At 44.7% G+C, this 21,650-nt stretch overlaps 5 protein-coding genes across 5 annotated transcripts in view; 4 read left to right on the top strand and 1 right to left on the bottom strand.

Annotated features, from left to right (window-relative positions):
• The first annotated feature begins 392 nt into the window (after positions 1 to 392).
• On the top strand, positions 393 to 4,772 carry LOC100655399 (histone H3.1). Its single transcript, XM_064282168.1, has one exon. The coding sequence runs from the start codon at positions 397 to 399 to the stop codon at positions 805 to 807; it is 411 nt and encodes a 136-aa protein (XP_064138238.1). The 5' UTR covers positions 393 to 396; the 3' UTR covers positions 808 to 4,772.
• A 2,420-nt stretch (positions 4,773 to 7,192) lies between these two features.
• The window catches only part of LOC135232753 (uncharacterized), a 35,633-nt gene continuing 21,175 nt past the window's right edge, over positions 7,193 to 21,650 (top strand). Inside the window, 3 exon segments of the mRNA XM_064293616.1 lie at positions 7,193 to 7,524; positions 8,516 to 8,963; positions 13,444 to 13,836. Of these exon segments, the coding sequence (XP_064149686.1) occupies positions 7,230 to 7,524; positions 8,516 to 8,963; positions 13,444 to 13,836 (1,136 nt within the window). The 5' untranslated portion in view covers positions 7,193 to 7,229.
• Positions 12,071 to 12,955, top strand: H1-5 (H1.5 linker histone, cluster member). The gene has a single exon (XM_023540252.2). The coding sequence runs from the start codon at positions 12,117 to 12,119 to the stop codon at positions 12,792 to 12,794; it is 678 nt and encodes a 225-aa protein (XP_023396020.1). The 5' UTR covers positions 12,071 to 12,116; the 3' UTR covers positions 12,795 to 12,955.
• LOC100655117 (histone H2A type 1-D) lies at positions 13,245 to 13,831 on the bottom strand. The gene has a single exon (XM_003421142.3). It carries the CDS (start codon positions 13,802 to 13,804, stop codon positions 13,412 to 13,414), a length of 393 nt encoding a protein of 130 aa, XP_003421190.1. The 5' UTR covers positions 13,805 to 13,831; the 3' UTR covers positions 13,245 to 13,411.
• LOC100660148 (histone H2B type 1-N) lies at positions 14,085 to 16,319 on the top strand. The gene has a single exon (XM_023540257.2). It carries the CDS (start codon positions 14,133 to 14,135, stop codon positions 14,511 to 14,513), a length of 381 nt encoding a protein of 126 aa, XP_023396025.1. The 5' UTR covers positions 14,085 to 14,132; the 3' UTR covers positions 14,514 to 16,319.

Below are 21,650 nucleotides of genomic sequence, written 5' to 3'. Positions count from 1 at the left end.
AGGAAAAAAGGCTCCAGTGAAAATGCGTTTAAGGATCGTTTAGGCGCTGACTTCCACAAATTACTGGTCAGATTCCCTTTTCACTGGTGGAATCGTAATAAGGTGATTGGTCGAAGGCAGTAAACTCAAATAGGATGGGGTACAGCAATTATTCCTTCCTGTAAAAAATAGAAAATAAAACAATTATTCTTTCCTGTAAAAAATAGAAAATAAAAATGAACACCATGGAAAACAAAACCGTTTACATGGGGTGGAAGGAACCAGATAAAGAAAGAAGTAACCAATTATGTTACTGCTGTAATAGCTCTGACCAATCAGGGTCGGAGCATTAGTATAAATTCTGGTCCCAGTATCACTCCTTCAGTCGCTTCTTTTTAGTGCACGACTGTTGTAGCTATGGCTCGTACCAAGCAGACAGCTCGCAAGTCTACCGGCGGCAAAGCGCCGCGCAAACAGTTGGCCACCAAAGCTGCCCGCAAGAGCGCGCCGGCCACTGGCGGCGTAAAGAAGCCTCACCGCTACCGGCCCGGCACCGTGGCGCTGCGCGAGATCAGGCGCTACCAGAAGTCAACTGAACTGCTGATTCGCAAGCTGCCTTTCCAGCGGCTGGTGCGCGAGATCGCGCAGGACTTCAAGACCGACCTGCGCTTCCAGAGCTCTGCGGTTATGGCACTGCAGGAGGCGTGTGAGGCCTATCTGGTGGGGCTCTTTGAGGATACCAACTTGTGCGCCATCCACGCCAAGCGTGTCACCATCATGCCCAAGGACATCCAGCTGGCCCGCCGCATTCGCGGGGAGAGAGCCTAAACTGTCCATCTGGGCTTGCTAGTTTTTTTTCCCTTCCCAAAGGCTCTTTTCAGAGCCACTCACACTCCCACTGAAAGTAGCTGCAAACACAGTGTTGACGTTCTGGGGCAGAATTGTTGAAAAGGGGAGGAACGTTACCACCGAGATACCCAACGACTGAGATCTCATTTAGCTGCAAAAAAAAAAAGTTATAACCATCAATTTCACATTAGCTACAGTGGTTAGCAGTGGGTTAAGTCAATTTTCTTAAAGCAACTGTCAGCACAAATGAACAAAACCACTTCCCGGATTAAAAACTTCCCTAGGCCACTTGGACAATCTATATGTTAAAAGCTGTTTGGCAGTTTGTCAAACAGACTACAATGGGATTTAGAACACAGTTATTTGCATTTCCTTCTCTGCAGTGGTTAAAAGCTAGGCTGCTAAACAAAAAGTTTGCAGTTTTGCTCCTTGGAAACCTGTAGGGCAGTTCTCTCCTATAGGGCCACTATGAGTCGGAATCCACTGGACCGCAACGGGTTTTTTGCTTTTCCCCCACTTAGGTGGCTGCAACAATGGGCTCAAACATAACAACTATAGTGAGGCTGGCGCAGGGCCGGACAGTGTTTCGTTCTGTTGTACATAGGGTCGCAACGAGTCGGAACAGACTGGATTCCACTTAACAACAACCCCCCCTTTAGAATGTAAATGTCTGGGGAGATGAGTGCTTTGTTTTGTGTACCCACCGTGCCTAGAATGATACCTTAAACTTGCTCCATAGAGATGAGTTAGTTGAACGGTCTAGATTCCCAGGAGACAGAGGCTATCTGTAGTTAAGTGAATTCAGGCAATGTGGGTGTTTTTTGTTCGTTTTGTTTTGTTGCCCAGGTATCTAGCAATGGTTAGTAGACTTCAACTTGTCTCATACTGAATTTTATATATATATATCACTCCAAAAAGAACAAAAAACCTGAATATGATTGGACTTAATCAGTATGAGAGAAATGTTACTGTTCAAACTGTAACATTTGATTCTCAAGAGAGTCGTATTGCTTATTGTCTAGCAGTAATTTGCCTTCTGGCAATCCTACAGATAAAGCTCTGAAATGTTTACTATCCTTCACATTCACTCCAAGATTTCGATACTATAAAATTAGCAAATTACCCCATCCATCGATTCTTATTTGCCAGCTTCCAGGAGCCTGACAATGCAGAAGTATGTCTGAGGAGCAATACACAGGCACCCTGCCATCAAAACCTGGTTGCTGAGCCCTGCAGGCTGATTGCCTGACCTTATATTGATGACTTCGCTAAGGTAGAAGCTACAGCGGAGTTATTTGAGGCAACAGCTCCCACCCCCGCACCCCACACCTGAGGGCTTCCTTATGATTCTGTATCCGTTACGTGATGACATACCTACGTGTATGAAACACCAGATCCAGGAGATATGCATTCCCCCAAATCTAAAGAATTTTACTCATTTTTTCTTTCTATAGAATATACATGCCATAAGCCAAAGTTGTCTTGTTCCATTCACTATTGTATCTCTAGAATGGAAAGAGCCCCACATAGGACAGGTATCCCATAAATACTTGTTGAATGAGTGAATTTGCTAACTTGTATGCATTCTTTGCTTTAAAATTCAGAAAGCACTGGCATATATTATTTCCTTTGTTCCTCAGAGAACTTCAGAAAGGATAGATCGATTGTTTACAAAGAAATCCCAGAGAGGACTCAGCCCAAATTTTGTACCTTAAATAAATATACTTCATAAATAAGAATGGTTTTAGCTTAAAGAGATACAACGGTCTTTTATTTCCTACACAATAATTCCCCAAATTGTCCTGTTTTTAAATTCCAATACTCTCTTTAATCTGCTTTCCCATTCAGTCTCACACATTTCATCCCAGATGTGTAGCCACCACTATTTTTATTCTCCATGGTGAGTAGATGTCATATTGACAACAACTATTATATAAAGCTTTATAGTTTCCAAATATATTCACATGTGCATTTTGTATGTGACCCTGACAATAGTCTCTAGGGTTTAGAAGGGGTACAAGGTACTCTCTTACTAGCTCTGCAAAGTTTGTCTTTTCCAGTACTGCTTTAGTATTGAAGGACAGCCCTGGGCTGGTGGATACCAGTTCATAATTCTTTCCACAATCTCCGGCTGAGAGCAAAGTGGGAAGGAGATGATCTACATAAGCCTCCAATGGCTATAATAACCCATTGCCATCAAGTTGCCCCTGACTCATAGTGACCCTATAGGACAGAGTAGAACTGCCCCCACAGAGTTTCCAAGGGGCTGCTGGTAGATTCGAACTGCCGACCTTTTGGTTAGCAGCTGAGCTGTTAACCACTATGCCACCGGGGCTCCACAGGACAATAAATAAGGAAAATATTTAAATAAATAAGCTGGGAGGCAGAGAGCCCTGTTTTTCTTTAATAGGGAAGGCAGAAGTTAAATGTTTTTCTTATCTCTTTTAACTCCTCAGCATTCCAGGTCAACTACGGACTAGTGAGGATATTTTCAATTTGAAGCCTATATCTGGGTATAGAAGTGGTGGTTTTAGGAAATGTCCAAAAATTCTTTGATATGCCTCTGTATGTTTCTATAATGATCTCAAATCTCATAATGTAGAAGTCACTACTATGCTTTTGAAATATATATGTATAAGCACTCATAGCGTTAACTTAGAAATATGCCTATCTTTGTGAGGCTCTCTAACATTAACTATAAGTCATTAGAAACTGTTAAGTCATAAGAAAGTTATTTACAAAAGCTTTGAACTTAGACAAGAAACTTCAAGTATGTAAAGAACATAAACAACCTTTAAGTTCACTTTGACTGGCATGCTGTGACACAAGAAAATAGAACATAGTTAATATCTAAACAACCTCCCTAATCTCTAACCTTGAAGAAAAAGTGAGTCCTTCAGCTGGTTTCTAACCCCAGAGAAAAGAAATAACATCCTAATCTTTGATGTCACACTGCACCTTGTCATGTGGAGCCAAGGTAACAAATTCATATAAAACCAAGACTCATTGTCATAGAGTCGATTCAGACTCATAGTGACCCTTTAGGACAGAGTAGAACTGCCCCATACGGTTTCCAAGGCTGTAAATCTTTAGCAGCAGGCTGCCACATCTTTCTCCCACAGAGTGGCTGGTGAGTTTGAACCACTGATCTGTTGGCTGGCAGCTAAGTGCTTAACCACTGTGCCACGAGGGCTCCTCAAATTCACATATAAACCCTAAATTTCTGCTCACTCACAGAGAAAAGGCAGAGATGGAACTGAGATTCTGTCTGCCACCGCTGACCTTGAACTCTAGCTATTAGAAACCTCCACCTCCTTATAGCCAGTTCAAGCCACGGTTAAGCCTTCCTCCTGAGACCTACTATTAAAGGCAAAAGCCTGAAGTCTGAAGATTTGGACTCTAAACATTGAATTACCTTTGTTATTGTAATTGTTAGTTCTAATTCTCCTCTTCTAAATGAATGTTGTGAGATCTTACTTGTATGCCTTATCATGACTACCTTGCAATAAACTAAACAAATTTATGCATGTTAAACCTGAGTATCTCTCTATTAAACTTCTAAGATAAAATCTTATAACAGATTTTATCTTAGAACACAACAGGTAACTCCTCCCTTCAAAAAGCGGAGCCTAATTCCCCTCCTCTTGAGTTTTTTTTTTTTTTTTTTGTATGGGCTGAATTTAGAGACTGCTTTCTAACCGATGCAGTAAAGCAAATAACATAAAATGAAAGTGATGGTGAGCTACTTCAGAGACTGTGCTTCTTGCTTGCTCTCTCTCATTCACTTGCTCTGCGGAACCCTGCTGCCATGATGGGAGGACACTCAGGCCGCCCTGCAGAGAAACCCGCATGGCCAGAAGTTGAGGCCTTCTCCAAAAGTCATTGGGGAACTACCACAGCCATGTGGTTGAGCCATCTCTAGCTCCACTCAGTCAAGCATCAGATGACTGCAGCCCCTGCTGACAGCTTCACCCTTCACATTTGAGTCAGAACCAGAGTTAAGCCACTCTCTCTTTCCTGACTTTCAGAAGCTGTATGAGATAATTAATTTCTTCTTGCAAGCTGCTTGTTTTGGGGTAATTTGTTACACAATAAATAACTAATATAGTAGGAAGAACAAGAGTTAGGAGTTATGCAGTGAAGTCCAGCTAGACTACATGAGATGACCCCATCCCACAGTTCTGCACCTCACCACCGACAGTCTGGACCCGCAGGAATTTGCCTTAGTCATTGCCCAGGAATCAGCAGGATTTTCTTTTGCTGCTACCCAGAGAGGCTAAAGACAGGTTTAATGCTGCCAGAGATTTAGGAAGTGGATGAAACCTATTGGCTGCTCAGGTAGGGCTACTTTGCAGGTATGGATGGCTATCAGTTTTGCAGGGGAAAAATCTCACATTTCTTTTCAATTCACCCAGCAATAAACCAATTGCTGTGTGTTCAGACATTAACTTACAAACTACTGGTTCAGTTACCCTTGAGTCAATTCCTACTCATGGCAATGCTATGTATGTCAGAGTCAGAATGTGTTCCATAGGGTTTTCAATCCCTCCTAATGTGAGAAGGAAAAAGAAAAAAACCCACAGTATTTATTCCATGTAATCAACAAGGATTTATTGGGCAACTCGGGAATTAGCACCATTATCTGCTGAGGCAGACAAAAAGAAAACATTCAAGTAGTACTTCATTTAAGTGAAACAAGATTCTCAAACTCTTCAAGAAATCTGAATTCCGGGTCAGCCAGTATGTTTCCTCTATGCAGGTGGAAGAAACAAATTAACAAAGTATCTGATTTAACAAAAAGAATTAACAAGTATTTACAACTTTGGAAAAGCTAGATGACTATGCCTGTATCATTCTCAGGGCAAATTGCCAAGGCAACCAAACAAAATTAGACCTGTCAGAATACATTATATTCACCAGATAAATGAACACTCAGTGTTTCTTCATTAAAATAACATATTCAGGGACAGTTGCTATTTGATAAGGCAGAACACTGCCTGGTTTTTCTGTAGTTGAACAGGAAGAGGTAATTTTTCTTTTTTATTGCTAAGATTATTTCACCCGAAGAAATAGGGTTTACACCTTCAAGGTTAAGCATTGGAATTCCATTATTACTTAATAGAAAGAAAAAGAAACCAACCTAGAAGTTCAATGAGAAATGGATTATTAACTGATAGAACATGGGACATGTAATTTTTTGCATGTGCATTAATCATAAAGAGCTTACAATGTGCTTGGAAAGACTAAGTCCTAGGATAAAATTAGATCGTTTTTCAAGGCATAAAAACCAATCACACATGTTTGAAACAAAAGGTAAACATTGCTGACTGATACTCAGAAAAAGAGGGAATGTGGGAGAAAGGGCTGCCAAAGTTTCACAGGGAAAAACCAGAATCTGATACCTTGAAGAACACAAGCAAGTGGGGCCTTATGAAAATAATTCCAAACAGCTACATCTTGGAAACCAACCCAACACGTTGTCTTTTTAAACCCCACCCCCACCCCCCCCCGCCCCGGAAGAATGTAGTCCATGGTTTCTGCATTCTGAACGTGTAAATTCAAGGGATGAAGTTTCTGGGTGCAGTTGATTTCCTAGTTGAGAGGAGAGGAAGAGAGGAGTGTATGGAACCCCCTAGAGCTGAGCAGCATTTCTACCTGTTAATCGACTCTCCAGGGAAATGGCGGGGGAAGGTCTTCCTTCTTCAAAGAACTTCCTAAACTGTTTCTAAGTGGGATGAAGGGGGAAAAAAAGAAAGTTAGCCCTCCCCAAATATGTGACTGGGGGCGGTAATGGAAAAAGAAAAGGGAAGGCGATTGGATGAGTAAGGAAGAGGACAGGGAAACAATTTTGTTAAAAGTGAGGAGACTCACACTGAAGGTATAATCAAGGAGCGTTCATTGAAGTCAGCCTCTTCTCAGGCTGACTAAACATTATACGGAAAGCACTTTTGAGGAGGCTCATTAAATCGAGATTATATGGAAAGTATTTAGCATACGAGACAGTTACACGAGCAGCTGAAATGAGTGCAATCCTCCCTCTCAAAAAGGGTCACGCTATCCAGCAGCCAGCGATCAGTGCTAAGAGGTGACTGAGAACAGCAAACCGCATGGCCTGACCTGAACAAAGGAAGGGCCTTGCATTGGTGGGCGGGCGCAAAGCACAGTAGGAAGAGCTGTTGGACCTCTATACACCCAATAGTAATTCTTGCTTCGGCATCTTTTTGAAAGTAGGAGTTTAAGCACCGCCCCCCGCCTTCCCCCCACCTCCCCGCCCCCGGGCTCCGGATCTGAGAACTGAGGTGATACAGCTGGTGTAAGGAGTTCCCAAACAGGTCCGATTAACCACTATATAAATCGCTACCTCTAAAGCTTGACAGACTGTCTTCCGTCCAGCCATAAACATGTCTGGTCGCGGCAAGGGAGGTAAAGGCCTCGGCAAAGGCGGCGCTAAGCGCCATCGCAAGGTCCTAAGAGACAACATCCAAGGCATTACCAAGCCTGCTATCCGGCGCCTGGCGCGGCGTGGCGGTGTCAAACGCATCTCCGGGCTTATCTACGAGGAGACCCGCGGGGTGCTCAAGGTCTTCCTGGAGAACGTGATCCGCGACGCCGTCACCTACACCGAGCACGCCAAGCGCAAGACAGTCACTGCCATGGACGTGGTCTACGCGCTCAAACGCCAGGGGCGCACCCTCTATGGCTTCGGAGGCTAGAGATTTTGTCTACGTTCTATTCCCCAAAGGCCCTTTTAAGGGCCACCCACAAAATCTGTTAAGGAGCCGGGTACACTTTGAAAGTCAAAAGTTCCTTAATGATAGCTGGATCGTGTTTTTAATATACCTTCGGGGGTTTAACCAAACACTAAGGAAGAGAGTAGTTTAAATTGATAGTAAGCATTAAAGCAGTTACTCCCCTTCCGTTTGGCACGCCGGTAACAGCGTAACCAACGTCTCCGAGTCAATGAAAAATCCTGGGTCGGTAGACTAGCGCTGTTGGCCACATGCATGCCGCATGTGTCATTGCTCCTTTGTCCTATGACTGCTTTCGCGCCACTACATCAGTTCGCGGTACAGCATGGCTTGCAAAGCCAAAGGTAGTGACTGTAGATCGTTGTGTTAAAAAGCATGATTTTTAAATTTTAGAAGTACTAACATAGCACACTCGAATTTCGACCCACATTAGAAGCCCCCATTTACGAGTCAATTTCCTTAATCTCAGTTGTTCCTTTAATGTTATTCAATAAACTTTGTCCCAAGAATTCAGATACTCAAGCAAACAGGATTCTCTTGTAATTTAGACAGTGCAAACTCCAACAAGTTTTTTTTCTTTTAACCAGTAAAATACTTTTTTTTTTACATTTCCTAGGCTGAAATAGTGGCCCAGTGTTTAAGAGCTCGCCTCTCTAAACAAAAGATCAGAAGTTTGAATCCACCAGCCGCTCATTGGAAACCCTATGGGGCAGTTCTACTCTGTCCTAGAGTCCCCATGAATCGGAATCGACTCGACGGCAAAGAGTTTGGTTGGTTGATGTTTTTTGTTTTTAGTCTGAAGTGGGAGCGGGAAACATTTTGTATTAGGGGATTAATCTGGGGGCCAATTCCGCTTGCGTAGGCTAAGGCGGAGCAACAGTAGACGGTCCAATCAGAACGCGAGAGTCACTATAAATAATGCCACGACCACCTCATACCTTAGTCTCTCCAGTGCAGCAGTCACGACTCCTTACTCATGGCCCGAACCAAGCAGACAGCCCGCAAGTCCACCGGCGGCAAGGCGCCCCGCAAGCAGCTGGCCACCAAAGCCGCCCGCAAGAGCGCCCCGGCCACCGGCGGCGTGAAGAAGCCCCACCGCTACCGGCCCGGCACCGTGGCGCTGCGCGAGATCAGGCGCTACCAGAAGTCCACCGAACTGCTGATCCGCAAGCTGCCTTTCCAGCGGCTGGTGCGCGAGATCGCGCAGGACTTCAAGACCGACCTGCGCTTCCAGAGCTCTGCGGTCATGGCGCTGCAGGAGGCGTGCGAGGCCTACCTGGTGGGGCTGTTTGAGGACACCAACCTGTGCGCCATCCATGCCAAACGTGTCACCATCATGCCCAAGGACATCCAGCTGGCCCGCCGCATCCGCGGGGAGAGGGCATAAACAGTTCTCAATATTTTTCTCTAAAAGGCTCTTTTCAGAGCCCCTCAATTCTCCCCAAGAAAGAGTTGTTAAACTTCTAAAACACATACTGATATCTCAAAAATTTTTCTTTTTTCTTTTGCTTAAGTCCCTGCCACACCGATAGTTACGCAGGTAGATTATTCTAGGGTGTAAAATAGCTGTGCGTTTTGCAAACCCCCAACTTAACACATTGAGGGTCGGCAAGTAAAATTGTGCAAAAGCAGATGAACTTTCCCAAGGTACTTTATCACTATGCATGCCATTGTAAGGAACCGAACAAGTGACCTTACACTGTAGTTTTCTGTATGTAGGGGTTGGGGAGCAAGGCCTGGAGACTTAACTACCGACAACACTTATCTAAAATGAGCTGCCTCTAAAGTTATATGAAAATTATTTGCCGAGACTTTATCAATGCTCTTGTTATACCTCTGTGAAGTTGGTTTTCATGATTTTTTTTTTCTTCAGATACAGAAGCACAATGGAAATTAAAAGCCCAAAATGGCAATTGAAAGCAGTTCCTGGTCTCTGCACGTAGAGTTCAGATTTTCTAACAAGCACTCCATTTATTAACCTTATCCAGTATTTTACCTGTATACTACCATCACTACTTCATTTTACTGTTGACTTTTTTGGGTACATATCTTGAGTTCAGAAGGCGGCAAAGAGTTATATTAAGGCAAATTTTCTTCTGTTTTGGCACAGATCAGCAATCTCATTCTCTACCACCCTTTCCTCAATTTGCTCTTCCAAAGGGGCTGCAGTCCTAGCCACTGGTTCTTTCTAAAGATTTCAGAAACTATGGAATTGGTTCACAAAAACTGTTCAGAGGGAGGAGGTCAGGAGCCTCTTCCTACAGATTCTCTAACCTAGAGCTCCTTTAGTATCTGTCTGCTAGGGGGGTACCAAAAACCAAGCCCGTTGCCATCGAGTCGATTCCGACTCAGCGACCCTATAGCAACCCTATAGAGCAGAGTAGAACTGCCCTGTAGAGTTTCCAAGGAGCGCCTGGCATATTTGAACTGCCGACCCTTTGGTTAGCAGCCATAGCACTTAACCATTACACCACCAGGGTTTCCGCGGGGGGCGGGGGTGGGGGATCAATTTACTGCCTATTCCAAGCTTCAAAAATAGCCTTGCCCTCGGTCCCCACTCCACCCTCATCACTTTCCCAGCATAATAGTGTGAGGCCAGATGATCTAGGTTCAAATCCCAGAGCAGATAGTTGCTAACTTTATAACCCTGGGCAAGTTAGCGATCCACTCTCTAGGCCTCAGATGTGCAGCAGTGAAATGTGACAGATAAGTAAAAACCTGTAGTGCAGCATACTAAGAATGTTCTCTGGCACTTAGTAAATGCTTAATTTATTGTTATCTCCTCTCCCTACTTTAAACACAGCACCTCCCTGAAAGTTTTGATTAAAACCATAGAAATTACTTGGTTAGAACATTTACTTGTTAAGATCTCCTTTTCATTAGTTCTCAATTTGCACTGTTTCGAAAGAGTCTTGTAGTAATAGCATACCATCATCTGTGTCTATGTGGAGGCGTCCACAACACAGCAAAAGGACCAGATGGTGAGAACTTTAAGCTGTGCAGGTCACATATGATCTCTGTCATATATTCTCTCTTCCTTCTTCCCTTTCTTTCATTTTGCAGTCCTTTAGAAAGATAACTGTTCTTAGTTTGAGAGCTATAAAAACAGGCACTGTCCAGATGTGGCCCACAGGTGGTACTTTGCCAACTATTCCAGGTGCTCCCGGAGGGAAGATAAAGTGCATTGGCCATTTGAGCCTCCCCCCCCCACCCCCACTCCACCCCAGGTTTTCACTGGCAAGAATTGACTGTTGGTTGCATCAGAGATTTGAATCATCATTTGATCTCCTTTATCAAGTGGCCATAAAATCTTTTCATTTCTTCCCTTAAATAAATAGCAAACTTCTCCAACCTCATAGTCATTGCCTCAGTTCTCTTCAAAGTTAATGTTTTCCTGAATTCTTCTGAACCCCTGTAACCTCCAGCCCCTCCATACCTAATCTAACCTTCTCAAAATAGCCTGTTATTTTTCTAAAATATGCATCTGTCAGAACTTAAACACACACAAATGTTCACATTGATGTCTCCTGGCGTCTTGCAGAAAATGATTTTCTCAACTATGCAACTGGTTCAGTGTTGGTGAACATAAGAGGCTTAGTAAGAGCACTGGGAAAAATGTATTGAAAGCCTGATAGGATCCTGTCATCTAAACGTGCACTTCATTCTGGAAGATACTGTGAGCCCTCGAATAATTTTCAACAGGTTTGAGAGATTTTTCTAAAGCAAATTATCAGAGGCAAGCATTTTTTGGTCCTCATTTTCCTGAATTTGCCCAAGAACGAGAGAAAGCATCTCGATCAGATAGCATACCAAATTCAAATTTAAATCTGGGCTTTGGAATCTGAAGCAAGAGATCTCCGCTCTTGCTGCAACGGGGAAGAAGTCACACTGGCAACTGAGTTTTTCCAAGCTGCAAAGTCCTTTTTCTCTAAAGATATCAGCACGTGGAAACTCTGAAAAGGCAGAACAGATTTTTAATTTGGGGCGGTAGGAAACCAGTTGCTCTATATCTGTGTTACTTACAACACTTAGAAACAAAGTTTATACCAAACGCAAGAAACCTAGTGTCTTCCCTCCTGTATAAATCAAAAGCTGAACCTCTGAACAAATCCTTTTAGAAAACTTTTGTTTGATACTTAGTAGAAATCTACTGCAACATACAACTAACTACCGCAATGACCCCAACCGGGTGGATTCACACTCAAAGCTAAAGGGTTTTTAAAAAATATCTTTCAACGTCTGGTCACGATTCATGAAAACACGAATAAGTTTGTGAACCTGGAGGCTCTTTTCCTCCTTTAGAGCTTCAAGGAGCCAAATTCTGCACCGTTGTTTTTCTCATTTAATCAAATTTTGGCGACTAACAAACACAACTTGGGAGTCCAACTCCGAGAGGCGTCTGCCCGAGGGCGGTGGATTGGACTCTCCACCAATCACAGGCCAGGGCCGCCTTATATAAGCCCGGGGCTTGAACGAGCCAGCATTGCAAAACTTGCTCTCTTTGGATTTGAAACCTCTCCTGCAATTTCTCCTATCGCCATGTCGGAAACGGCTCCCACTGAGACTGCCGCCCCGGCACCAGTGGAGAAATCCCCCGCCAAGAAGAAGGCAACTAAGAAGACAGCTGGGGGCGCCGCGAAGCGCAAGGCAACCGGGCCTCCGGTCTCCGAGCTGATCACTAAGGCTGTGGCCGCTTCCAAAGAGCGCAACGGTCTCTCCTTGGCCGCGCTTAAAAAAGCGCTAGCCGCTGGCGGCTACGATGTGGAGAAGAACAACAGCCGCATCAAACTGGGTTTGAAGAGCCTGGTGAGCAAGGGCACCCTGGTGCAGACCAAGGGCACTGGCGCCTCGGGCTCCTTCAAGCTCAACAAAAAGGCAGCCTCCGGGGAAGCAAAGCCCAAGGCCAAGAAGGCTGGCGCCACCAAAGCCAAGAAGCCCGCGGGGGCCACTCCTAAGAAGCCCAAGAAGGCAGCTGGAGCCAAGAAAGCCGTGAAGAAGACTCCGAAAAAGGCGAAGAAGCCCGCGGCGGCAGGTGTTAAGAAAGTGGCCAAGAGCCCGAAAAAGGCCAAACCTGCCGCCAAGCCGAAGAAGGCTGCCAAGAGTTCTGCAAAGCCAAAGGCAGTGAAGCCTAAAGCAGCCAAACCCAAAGCCGCCAAGCCTAAGGCAGCTAAGCCCAAAGCTGCAAAGGCTAAGAAGGCGACTCCTAAGAAGAAGTAGGTAGTTGGCCTGGTGAAAAGTCTAAACCCCAAAGGCTCTTTTCAGAGCCACCCAAATATCTCTGACAAAATAGCTGTACACTATCCTAAGTATTTCGGTCTTTCGTTATCCCATTTTCACTCATACATTAGGTTGAACAGTGTTGAGGTTTTCCCCACTTTTAAATCTGACCATTTTTACTGTATGCATGCATCTCATCCATCTTTAAAATGTTACTTGAAGGAAGCTTATTTAAAAAGCCCGCGCCATTCTCCGATTGGCCAATAACTGCCACATTGTCTCTTCGGCGGAAAATTTTATGCAAGAATGTGCTTCGTGCCCCCCAGTACACCACATCTAAAAAACCTGTTGGGGGGAGTTAATATTTTTTACACTTTGACTTTAAAAAGGGTGACACATCTACTGGAAAATCTTAGTGACACCTACCGGACCTAAGATAAGTGACCGTAAATGTTGTGCTTTTACTGGCAAATACTGACTATAGGTTTAGGGTCGCTATTGAGCCGGAATCGACTCGACGGCAATGGGTTTGGGTTTTTTAAGTGACCCAACTCTTCCACAGAAATAGTGGGTGGCTCTGAAAAGAGCCTTTTGTTTGGACACTGCTATTTGGGACCTTATTTGCCCTTGGCCTTGTGGTGGCTCTCAGTCTTCTTGGGCAGCAGCACGGCCTGGATATTAGGCAGGACGCCGCCCTGCGCGATGGTGACTTTGCCCAGCAGCTTGTTGAGCTCCTCGTCGTTGCGGATGGCCAGCTGCAGGTGGCGCGGGATGATGCGCGTCTTCTTGTTGTCGCGGGCCGCGTTGCCCGCCAGCTCCAGGATCTCGGCAGTCAGGTACTCCAGCACCGCCGCCAGGTACACCGGTGCGCCGGCCCCGACCCGCTCGGAATAGTTCCCTTTACGGAGCAAGCGGTGCACTCGGCCCACGGGGAACTGGAGTCCGGCGCGGGAAGAACGAGTCTTGGCCTTGGCGCGAGCCTTACCGCCCTGCTTTCCCCGTCCAGACATGATGCGGCAGTAGTCACTAGCCTGAGCAAACTGTGAGGTGGAAAACCTCAATCTGCGGTACTTATACACATTGCCGGGCGCGAAAATGAAGCTCTGCCATTGGTTAAAGGTGACAATTACACTTAAGCCAATGGAATCGTGGTTTTGAAATACACTGATTTTGATTGGACAAAGTTAATATACTACGTCAATCAGAATTCGCCTCCAATCAGACACGTGATTTTACCGAACGCTTTCTTTGCATGAGGGCTGCTAATAAAAGGACAGCGTCCAGCTTCACATTCATTACTCCTCATTCTCTCGGGTTTCGTCATAGTTTTCTCTAGCCATGCCAGAGCCGTCCAAGTCCGCTCCCGCCCCGAAGAAGGGCTCCAAGAAGGCGGTGACCAAGGCGCAGAAAAAGGACGGCAAGAAACGCAAGCGCAGCCGCAAGGAGAGCTACTCTGTCTACGTGTACAAGGTGCTGAAGCAGGTCCACCCTGACACCGGTATCTCCTCCAAGGCGATGGGCATCATGAACTCCTTTGTCAACGACATCTTCGAGCGCATCGCTGGTGAGGCCTCTCGCCTGGCCCATTACAACAAGCGCTCAACCATCACGTCCAGGGAGATCCAGACGGCCGTGCGCCTGCTGCTGCCTGGGGAGCTGGCTAAGCACGCGGTGTCCGAGGGCACCAAGGCCGTCACCAAGTACACCAGCTCTAAGTGAGCTGCTAGCCTGTGGACCTAGTTAATTGTCCAAATCTACACCCCAACGGCTCTTTTCAGAGCCACCCATACTTTCAAAAAAGAACTGGGACACATTTTGTCCGCCCTTATAAACAATGATAGTTTCCGTCGGTCTAAAAACCAAACCCACTGCCGTCGAGTCTATTCTGACTCAGCGGCCCTATAGCACAGTAGAACTGCCACCGCCCTATAGGGTTTTAAGGCCTATAAATTTTTATGGTAGCCAACTGCCATATCGTTTTCCCGCAAAGGGGCCGGTGTGTTCGAATCGCTGACTTTTCTGTTAGCAGCTGAGCGCTTTAAGCACTGTGCCACCCAGGTTCATGTATCTTAGTGCTCAACTGGTATAAAAGTTACTATTTGGTTTTACTGTGTTTCAAGTGTCTGCTGCCAAATTTTCTATATTGTAAGCAATGGAAACTGAAATTTTCTTATTTTATCTAACATCCTAACTCGGAAATTAATGCTAAAACTCAACAGTTGACAAAGCTACTCGGTAAAGACCAAGCGCCATTTAAAAAATCTATCGGCTTCTATTGAAAATAGCTGAATGTCTGCTTCCCTTACAAGTTACAAGTCCATGTTTTCATGCCCTCAGTAGGGTGCTCCATGAATATCACATAAACATTGGTTTGAGAGAAAATCATCCCCAGGCCGTCTTCCCTTTAGATTCGTTTTGTAACATAAATATTGGAAATGTGCTTTCTTTTCACTTATAGGCCTCCAAACCAAAAACGCATTGCCGTTCCGAGTCGATTCCAGCTCATAGCGACCCTACAGGACAGAGTAGAACTGCCCCGAAGGGTTCCAAGGTTACAAATCTTTATGAAAGTAACCTGCCACATCTTTCTTCCGCAGAGCTGCCCGTGGGTTCGGACTTTTGGATTAACCAGGCTCCTTCTCCGTAAAGATTACAGCCTTGGAAACCTTATGGGGACAGTTCTGCTCTAGCCTATAGGGTCGCTATGAGTCAGAATCAACCTGACGGCAACCGGTTTGGGTTTTGATTATAGCTCCAGCCACATTGCTCCAGGTGAGGTCAATAAAGTACAGCAGAAATGATGGTATGTCACTTCCAAGATTAGATTATAAAAAAGACACAGAGGCTTCTGCCTTGACTACTCTCACTCTCTCTGATCAATTCCTCCAGAGGAAGGAAGCCAGCCGTTGTTATGAGTAGTCCTCTGAGATAGACACCCACATACTGAGGAACATGGGGAATTCATCCCTGGGCCACAGGGCCTGCCTGCGCTGACTTATCTAAATTTTACACAACCGTTTTTAAAGATTTTAAGGATTGGAAATCATAGACTAATTTAGATTCTGACACACACAAAAAAAACTTAAATTCTCTGCTATTGATTCTATTTCCAGTAGTGGTAAACAAGAAAACTCAGATCAACCCTGATGCTGAGAACTAGAACACAATATGACTGGAGGTATCAGGAAGCTATCAAGACAATACAGAATAACAGAACCAAAAACCAGGAAAAAAGAAAACCTAGAGTGTTATACAGCTGGAAAATATGAGGAAGAAATTCTCCACATACTATTATGGAATGATTTTCAGGATATACTTTTAAGTGAACTAAAGCAAGGTAGAGAAAATTCTGTTTAGAATGTTACTATTTATCTAATTGGGGGTAACGCAGTCCCAGTGCCCCAGAATATAAGTGAACATTTAATGCACTCAAATGCTAACCGAAATGTTGGAGGTTTGAGTTCACCCAGAGGCACCTCAGAAGAAAAATCTGTCAGCCTGCTTCTGAAAATCAGCCATTGAAAACCCTATGGAGCACAGTTTTACTCTGACACACATGGGGTTCGCATGAGTCAGGCGGACCGACTACAAGACAACTCGTAACTGGTAAGGATACATACAGGTATGCTTATAATTTAAAAAAATAACAATGGAAGGATGAATCATAACATTAAAACATTGTTACCTATAAGGAGATAGAGGCTGCAGGCTGAAGGAGACAGGCCTCTTTGAATAAATATAACTTGATTTGACCTTGGATCCATTTAAAAATATTTCACATAATGATAAAGCCAAATTTTAAAGAGCCCAATCCCTAAAACATCAACAGCAAAATTAAGGAAATTGATCTGCATATCCAGATTGAACCATATATACACAGAAAGGTATATTACAAATACTCTGAAAACCATTAATTTGAACATCTCTCATGTGATACACCCTAACGCGGCAGTTGTCAAACTTTCTGATCTCAAGACTCTTTTACACTCTTAAAAAAGTATGGAGGCTCCAGAGTTTGTGTTTATGTAGGTTATAACTGTTAACATTTACCATGTTAGAAATTAAAACTGAAAAAAAGTAAAATATCAATTTTGTTAATTCATTTAAAAATAACAATAATAAATCAATTTTATAGTAACATAAATAAAATATGAAAAATAGCTACATTTTTCAAAATGACAAAAAATAGTAAGAAGAGTGATTTGCATTTTTGCCAAACTCTTTAATATCTGGCTTAATAGCAGAGAGCTGGATTCTTGAATTTGTTTCTGCATTCAGTCTGTTGCAATGTAATCCTCACATGAAAATCAGAGTGAAAGAGGCAAGTTTTAGAATTAATATGAAAATAATTTTAGCCTCGTAGACCCACTGAAAGGGCCTCAGGGAACCCCAGAGGCCTCCAGACCACATTTTGAGAATCACTACCCTAAGGTCAAGCTATGAGTCAGAATCGATTGGACAGCAATTGGTGGTAGTAGTTCCCAAAGGACATAAAGGCAAACATTTCTTTGATATAGTAACCACATTGCTGGTGGTACTATCGGAGGTGGCTGTGGCAGAAGCGAACACACAGGGTACTTCGAGAATGCCTTGGGAGTTAAATTAGAATTTGGGTTCCCAGCAATAACAGCCATTAAGATGAAATTTGCTCCTCTGAAATGACATTTCAGTGATCAGTGCATCAGAGTTTCTCAGGGAGCTCTCTTTTGGCCCTTGATCTATGATAGCACTGTAGGAGGTGGAGACTTCCTTTACAATCTAATGAATTTACCACTTGCCCTTCTAAATAAAAATTAGCACTTGGCTGGTCATCTGAAAACAAGTAATAGAGAATTATTTGCATCTCAAAAAACTATTAAAAAAAAGACTCTGTGAACTGTTGTAACCACTAAACTTGGTTGTATTTGTTAGGTAACATTTTTGAAGAAAACTGATGATATGTTGAAATGTTTTTCCATCCCTTAAAGTATGCTGTTTGAATGTTCTGGATGCTGCAATATCAATATTTTAATATGATTTCTGTATTTAAATAATATAGCTTTTATTCCAGTTAAAGGATGAAACAAAATATTTTAGGCAACAAAGAGATATTGTAAGGATTAAATTATTTAATACATATAAAATCCTAATATCACTGTCTGGCATGTCGGGGGACAGCCCCAGCAGGGAAAGACCCTCACTGTGTGTCCTGGCAGATAATCCGAAGAACTGACACATGGTCCTTTCCAGGTTCATGCCTTCAGGGAAACTTACTGACACAGACAAGCAGCCGCTCTCCAGTGGCAGCTGGCTGGAGCATTTTCTGCAATCACCTAGCAAGGGACCCAAGCTTATATACCATTCCAGTTGGGATCAAGGCTCATTGTTTTCTCCCACACCCTTGGGTAGTCAGTGTTCCCAGGGACTTCACATCCAGGCCCAGATGTTTTCCTTCTTGTTGCTAAGGTATTCCTCAGCCTTGGCTGCTGGCCTAGTCATGCCACTCCCAGCCCAAGTCCATCCCGAATTCATTCCCAGCATGCTTCGGGGAAGAGCAAAGCTGATTCCATCAGGGAGGGGATGCAGATAGCTGAACAGCATTACCCCTGAATACCCTCCTAATGTCCCTACGATCTTACCGCCTGCTCTTCTGCGATAGCCCTCGGACTTGGTATGCAGAGAAGCGTTGCAAAACCAGACCACATATTCAGCATAACCACCAACACAGGAAAAGACATAGTAATAAGAGTTCTAATATCACCCAGAAGCCTGTTCACCAGGTGAATGGGAGGGATTGCAGCGAGCTGGAGACAGGGCCAGCGGTGTCATATTTGATAGCAGTGATGTGTTGCTGTAAGTCCTGCAGAGCCAAAGACATATTTTTAGAGGCATCAGGGATACGCATGCAACATTCAGTTTTTATCATGGCACAGGTACCACCCATACCCCTTAGGGTAACAGGCTACGTCCAATTTGCACAGCTGACCCTGCATTAACACTCATAAAGCCTGTATTTGTTTTACAGTTTCTGGGCGGGGGTAGACTTGGACTTTATCCATCACTGCTTCAGGCACCACTTGCATCTTACCTGACCAGATAACACCCAAGTACTTGACCAACAAACCAGGCCCCTGCATTTTTCCCTCGTTCACTGTCCACCCCCCAGCTGGAGGTGTATGGCTACCTTACCAGCTGCAGTCTGCAAAGAAGCAAACAAGTTAGAGGTCAGCAAGACATCATCAATATAGTGGAATATGGCCACCGCAGCAGGGGGAATCTACCGCTTGAGGGCAGCAGTAACCCTGCCATGGCATATGGTGGGGCTATGCAGGTACCTTTGTGGGAGCATGGTGAAAGTCTACTGCCTCACCTCTCAAACTGGTCCTGGATTTCTGAGTGTAGAGGGATGCTAAAGAAAGCATTAGCCAAGTCGAGCACATAGCGGTAGGTGCCCAGTGCCTCTTCTATTTGTCCCATCATCTGTGTGACGTTGGGTACAGCTAGCTGTAAACAACGGAGGAGTCGCCTTATTCAATTCCCAGTAGTCTACTGTGATTCTCCAGGAGCCGTCTGGCTTGTGCATTGGCCAGACAGGACTATTGAAGGGGCTTTTGGCAGGTCTCACAATCTCCACTGGGTGTAGTTCCTGCATGGCCTCAGTGATTTCTTGGTGCCCGCCACGGAGGCGGTACTGCTTAAGGGCCATGACCCGAGCTGGGAAGTGCAACTGCACAGGCGACCATTTAGCATTACTTTTTTTTTTGTACTACAGTTTTTATGGCTCTCACTTGCAGGTGGAACTCACTGGAGGTCTGTAGCTCTAGCCCCAACAAGATATCTCTGCCCAGAATATATTCTGGTATCGGGACTAAGTATACGTGGTAGGCCTTTGGAGGTAGCTTTCTAATCTGCAGCACTAGTTTGATTTGGTGCACCCTGACATCCCCACCCCTGTACCCATCAATAGCTCTGGTATCCACCAGAGCCAAACATGTTGTCTGTTAGTAGGGGTCCAGTGTACGATCATTTTAACGTGTGACCTCCGGTCCCCTGTCACACAGCAGAGGTCTTCCTGCACCTGCAGTACACCTTGGCCACACCCCTAGTCGAGGGGTGAGGGATACTCCCACACCTCAGCAGGGGGAGCCTTAGGCTTGGCCTCCTCTCATGGACTGCAGTCATTGCCTTTGTGGAACCCAGATCTTTTGTCAGGAACAATTCTACACCAAAGAAACAAATTTTATAGAAGAGACAGTTTGATCAAACATACTGCACAAATAAGAAATACCGTTACCCTTGCAGGGAAATGCTGCATTGAGACCCCAGACTGCTTGTCTGAGTTGCATGGTCCAGGCTGGGGTTGTCTTGTCCCCTCCCATCAGCCATTTAAACCTGTCCATTTTGAAGTGCTCATTTGCGCCTATGTCTTGGGGTGATAAAGAGTGTGAAGAGTTCATTCAAGATCCAGTGGAAGCCTCTGTATAGGATAAAAAGCCCCGATATCATTTACCTGTCGAGAACACCGTGGCCTGTTGGCTCGGGAATCTGTCCCTGCACAGATTTTAGCCTTGGCCAGGGTCTCGTAGCTTGGTCAGCTTTCCTGTGCTATCTAGCATTTTCTGATGACAGTGGTAGGCTGTGAGCGCAGACCCAGTCTAGGATGGTGTGTGAATCTCCATGGACAGTCCTCTCTTAAATCTAGAAAGGTGGTCAACTGCACATTTCTGCTCTGGAGCAGACAATGCTTCAGCCTCTGCAGTCGGCTGGTTAAACCAGTCTGCTTGTTGGCTGTTTTCTACTCCCAGCATAGGGACTTTTCTGATGATTATCCACACAGGTAACAAAAGCTTAGCGGGAGCAGAACTGATTTTTTTCTTTTTTTTGTCCAGATGTCTCACCTCTACAGGGCTTGCTTTATATGTCAGCCCAAGGGTTGTCAGTGACCAGATTGAATGGCCAGGCTTTTAGTTGTACCCCACATCACAGTTTCCTTGTGCCCCTCTAAAAACGGTCCTAACTACAGCAATTTTCATCAGGACTTGGAGGCAAAAGTTTACAAAGGTGTACGTTAATACATCAACATCATCAGTACATACAATAAGGATTTGTAGGGGCCCCAAGGGACTTATCTATAGTAAGGCTGGGGTAAGTGTCTCAATGATAGTGACCTCAGATCCAAAGTATACCTCACTGGACTTTGATTGTAACACACGGCCTTTGCTCCTCGCTGGTTAAGAAATAATCATTCTTAATTATTTCTGAAAAAAGATCTGGGAAAAGTTGGCAAAGCCCTCACTCATTTGTCGGGCCATGCCTCCACCACACCAAGTGCAAGCATGGGTCCAGCCCAGTTGCCTGGTAACCTGGAGTTAGGCCCCCTCTTTCAGTTTTCCCCTTACCATTGCAACTACAGCTAGGTTGCTGTTCAGTTACCTTGGCGGGGGCAGCTATCAGAGAATTCTGAGGTCTCTTCAAGGTCGCTCAACAAAAGCTATCTTGTAAGGACATTTTACTCTTTTTTTTTTTTTTTCTTTTTTCCCTGCAGTTTTAACTGTTGCTTTGCACTGGGTGTTACAGGGTGTCGTCAGCACTAACCAGCACTAGGGACTTGTTTACCCCCTCCAACTAGCTCCAGTCTCATGCTCTACCAACTGAGAACTGAGCTAGCTGGGCTTCGCAGGTCATTCCGGGATTTCTCCCACGAAAAAGCATAGGGGCCAGGCTTCCCCACACAGAGATCGCTGGCCACCCCGGGATTTCCCCCGAAGACGTCTTTTGTTTCTGCAAAGGGGGCACTAATGTTTCAGTGGAGGAAGAATACGCAGTATGCAAATCCTCCAGTTGCAGCTCTGCTTCCAGCTGCCTAATTAAGGCTCT

This window comes from Loxodonta africana, chromosome 1 (assembly GCF_030014295.1).
Source record: "Loxodonta africana isolate mLoxAfr1 chromosome 1, mLoxAfr1.hap2, whole genome shotgun sequence".
In the NCBI taxonomy this organism is placed as follows: Eukaryota; Metazoa; Chordata; class Mammalia; order Proboscidea; family Elephantidae; genus Loxodonta; species Loxodonta africana.
This window is presented reverse-complemented; position numbering and strand designations above follow the sequence as displayed.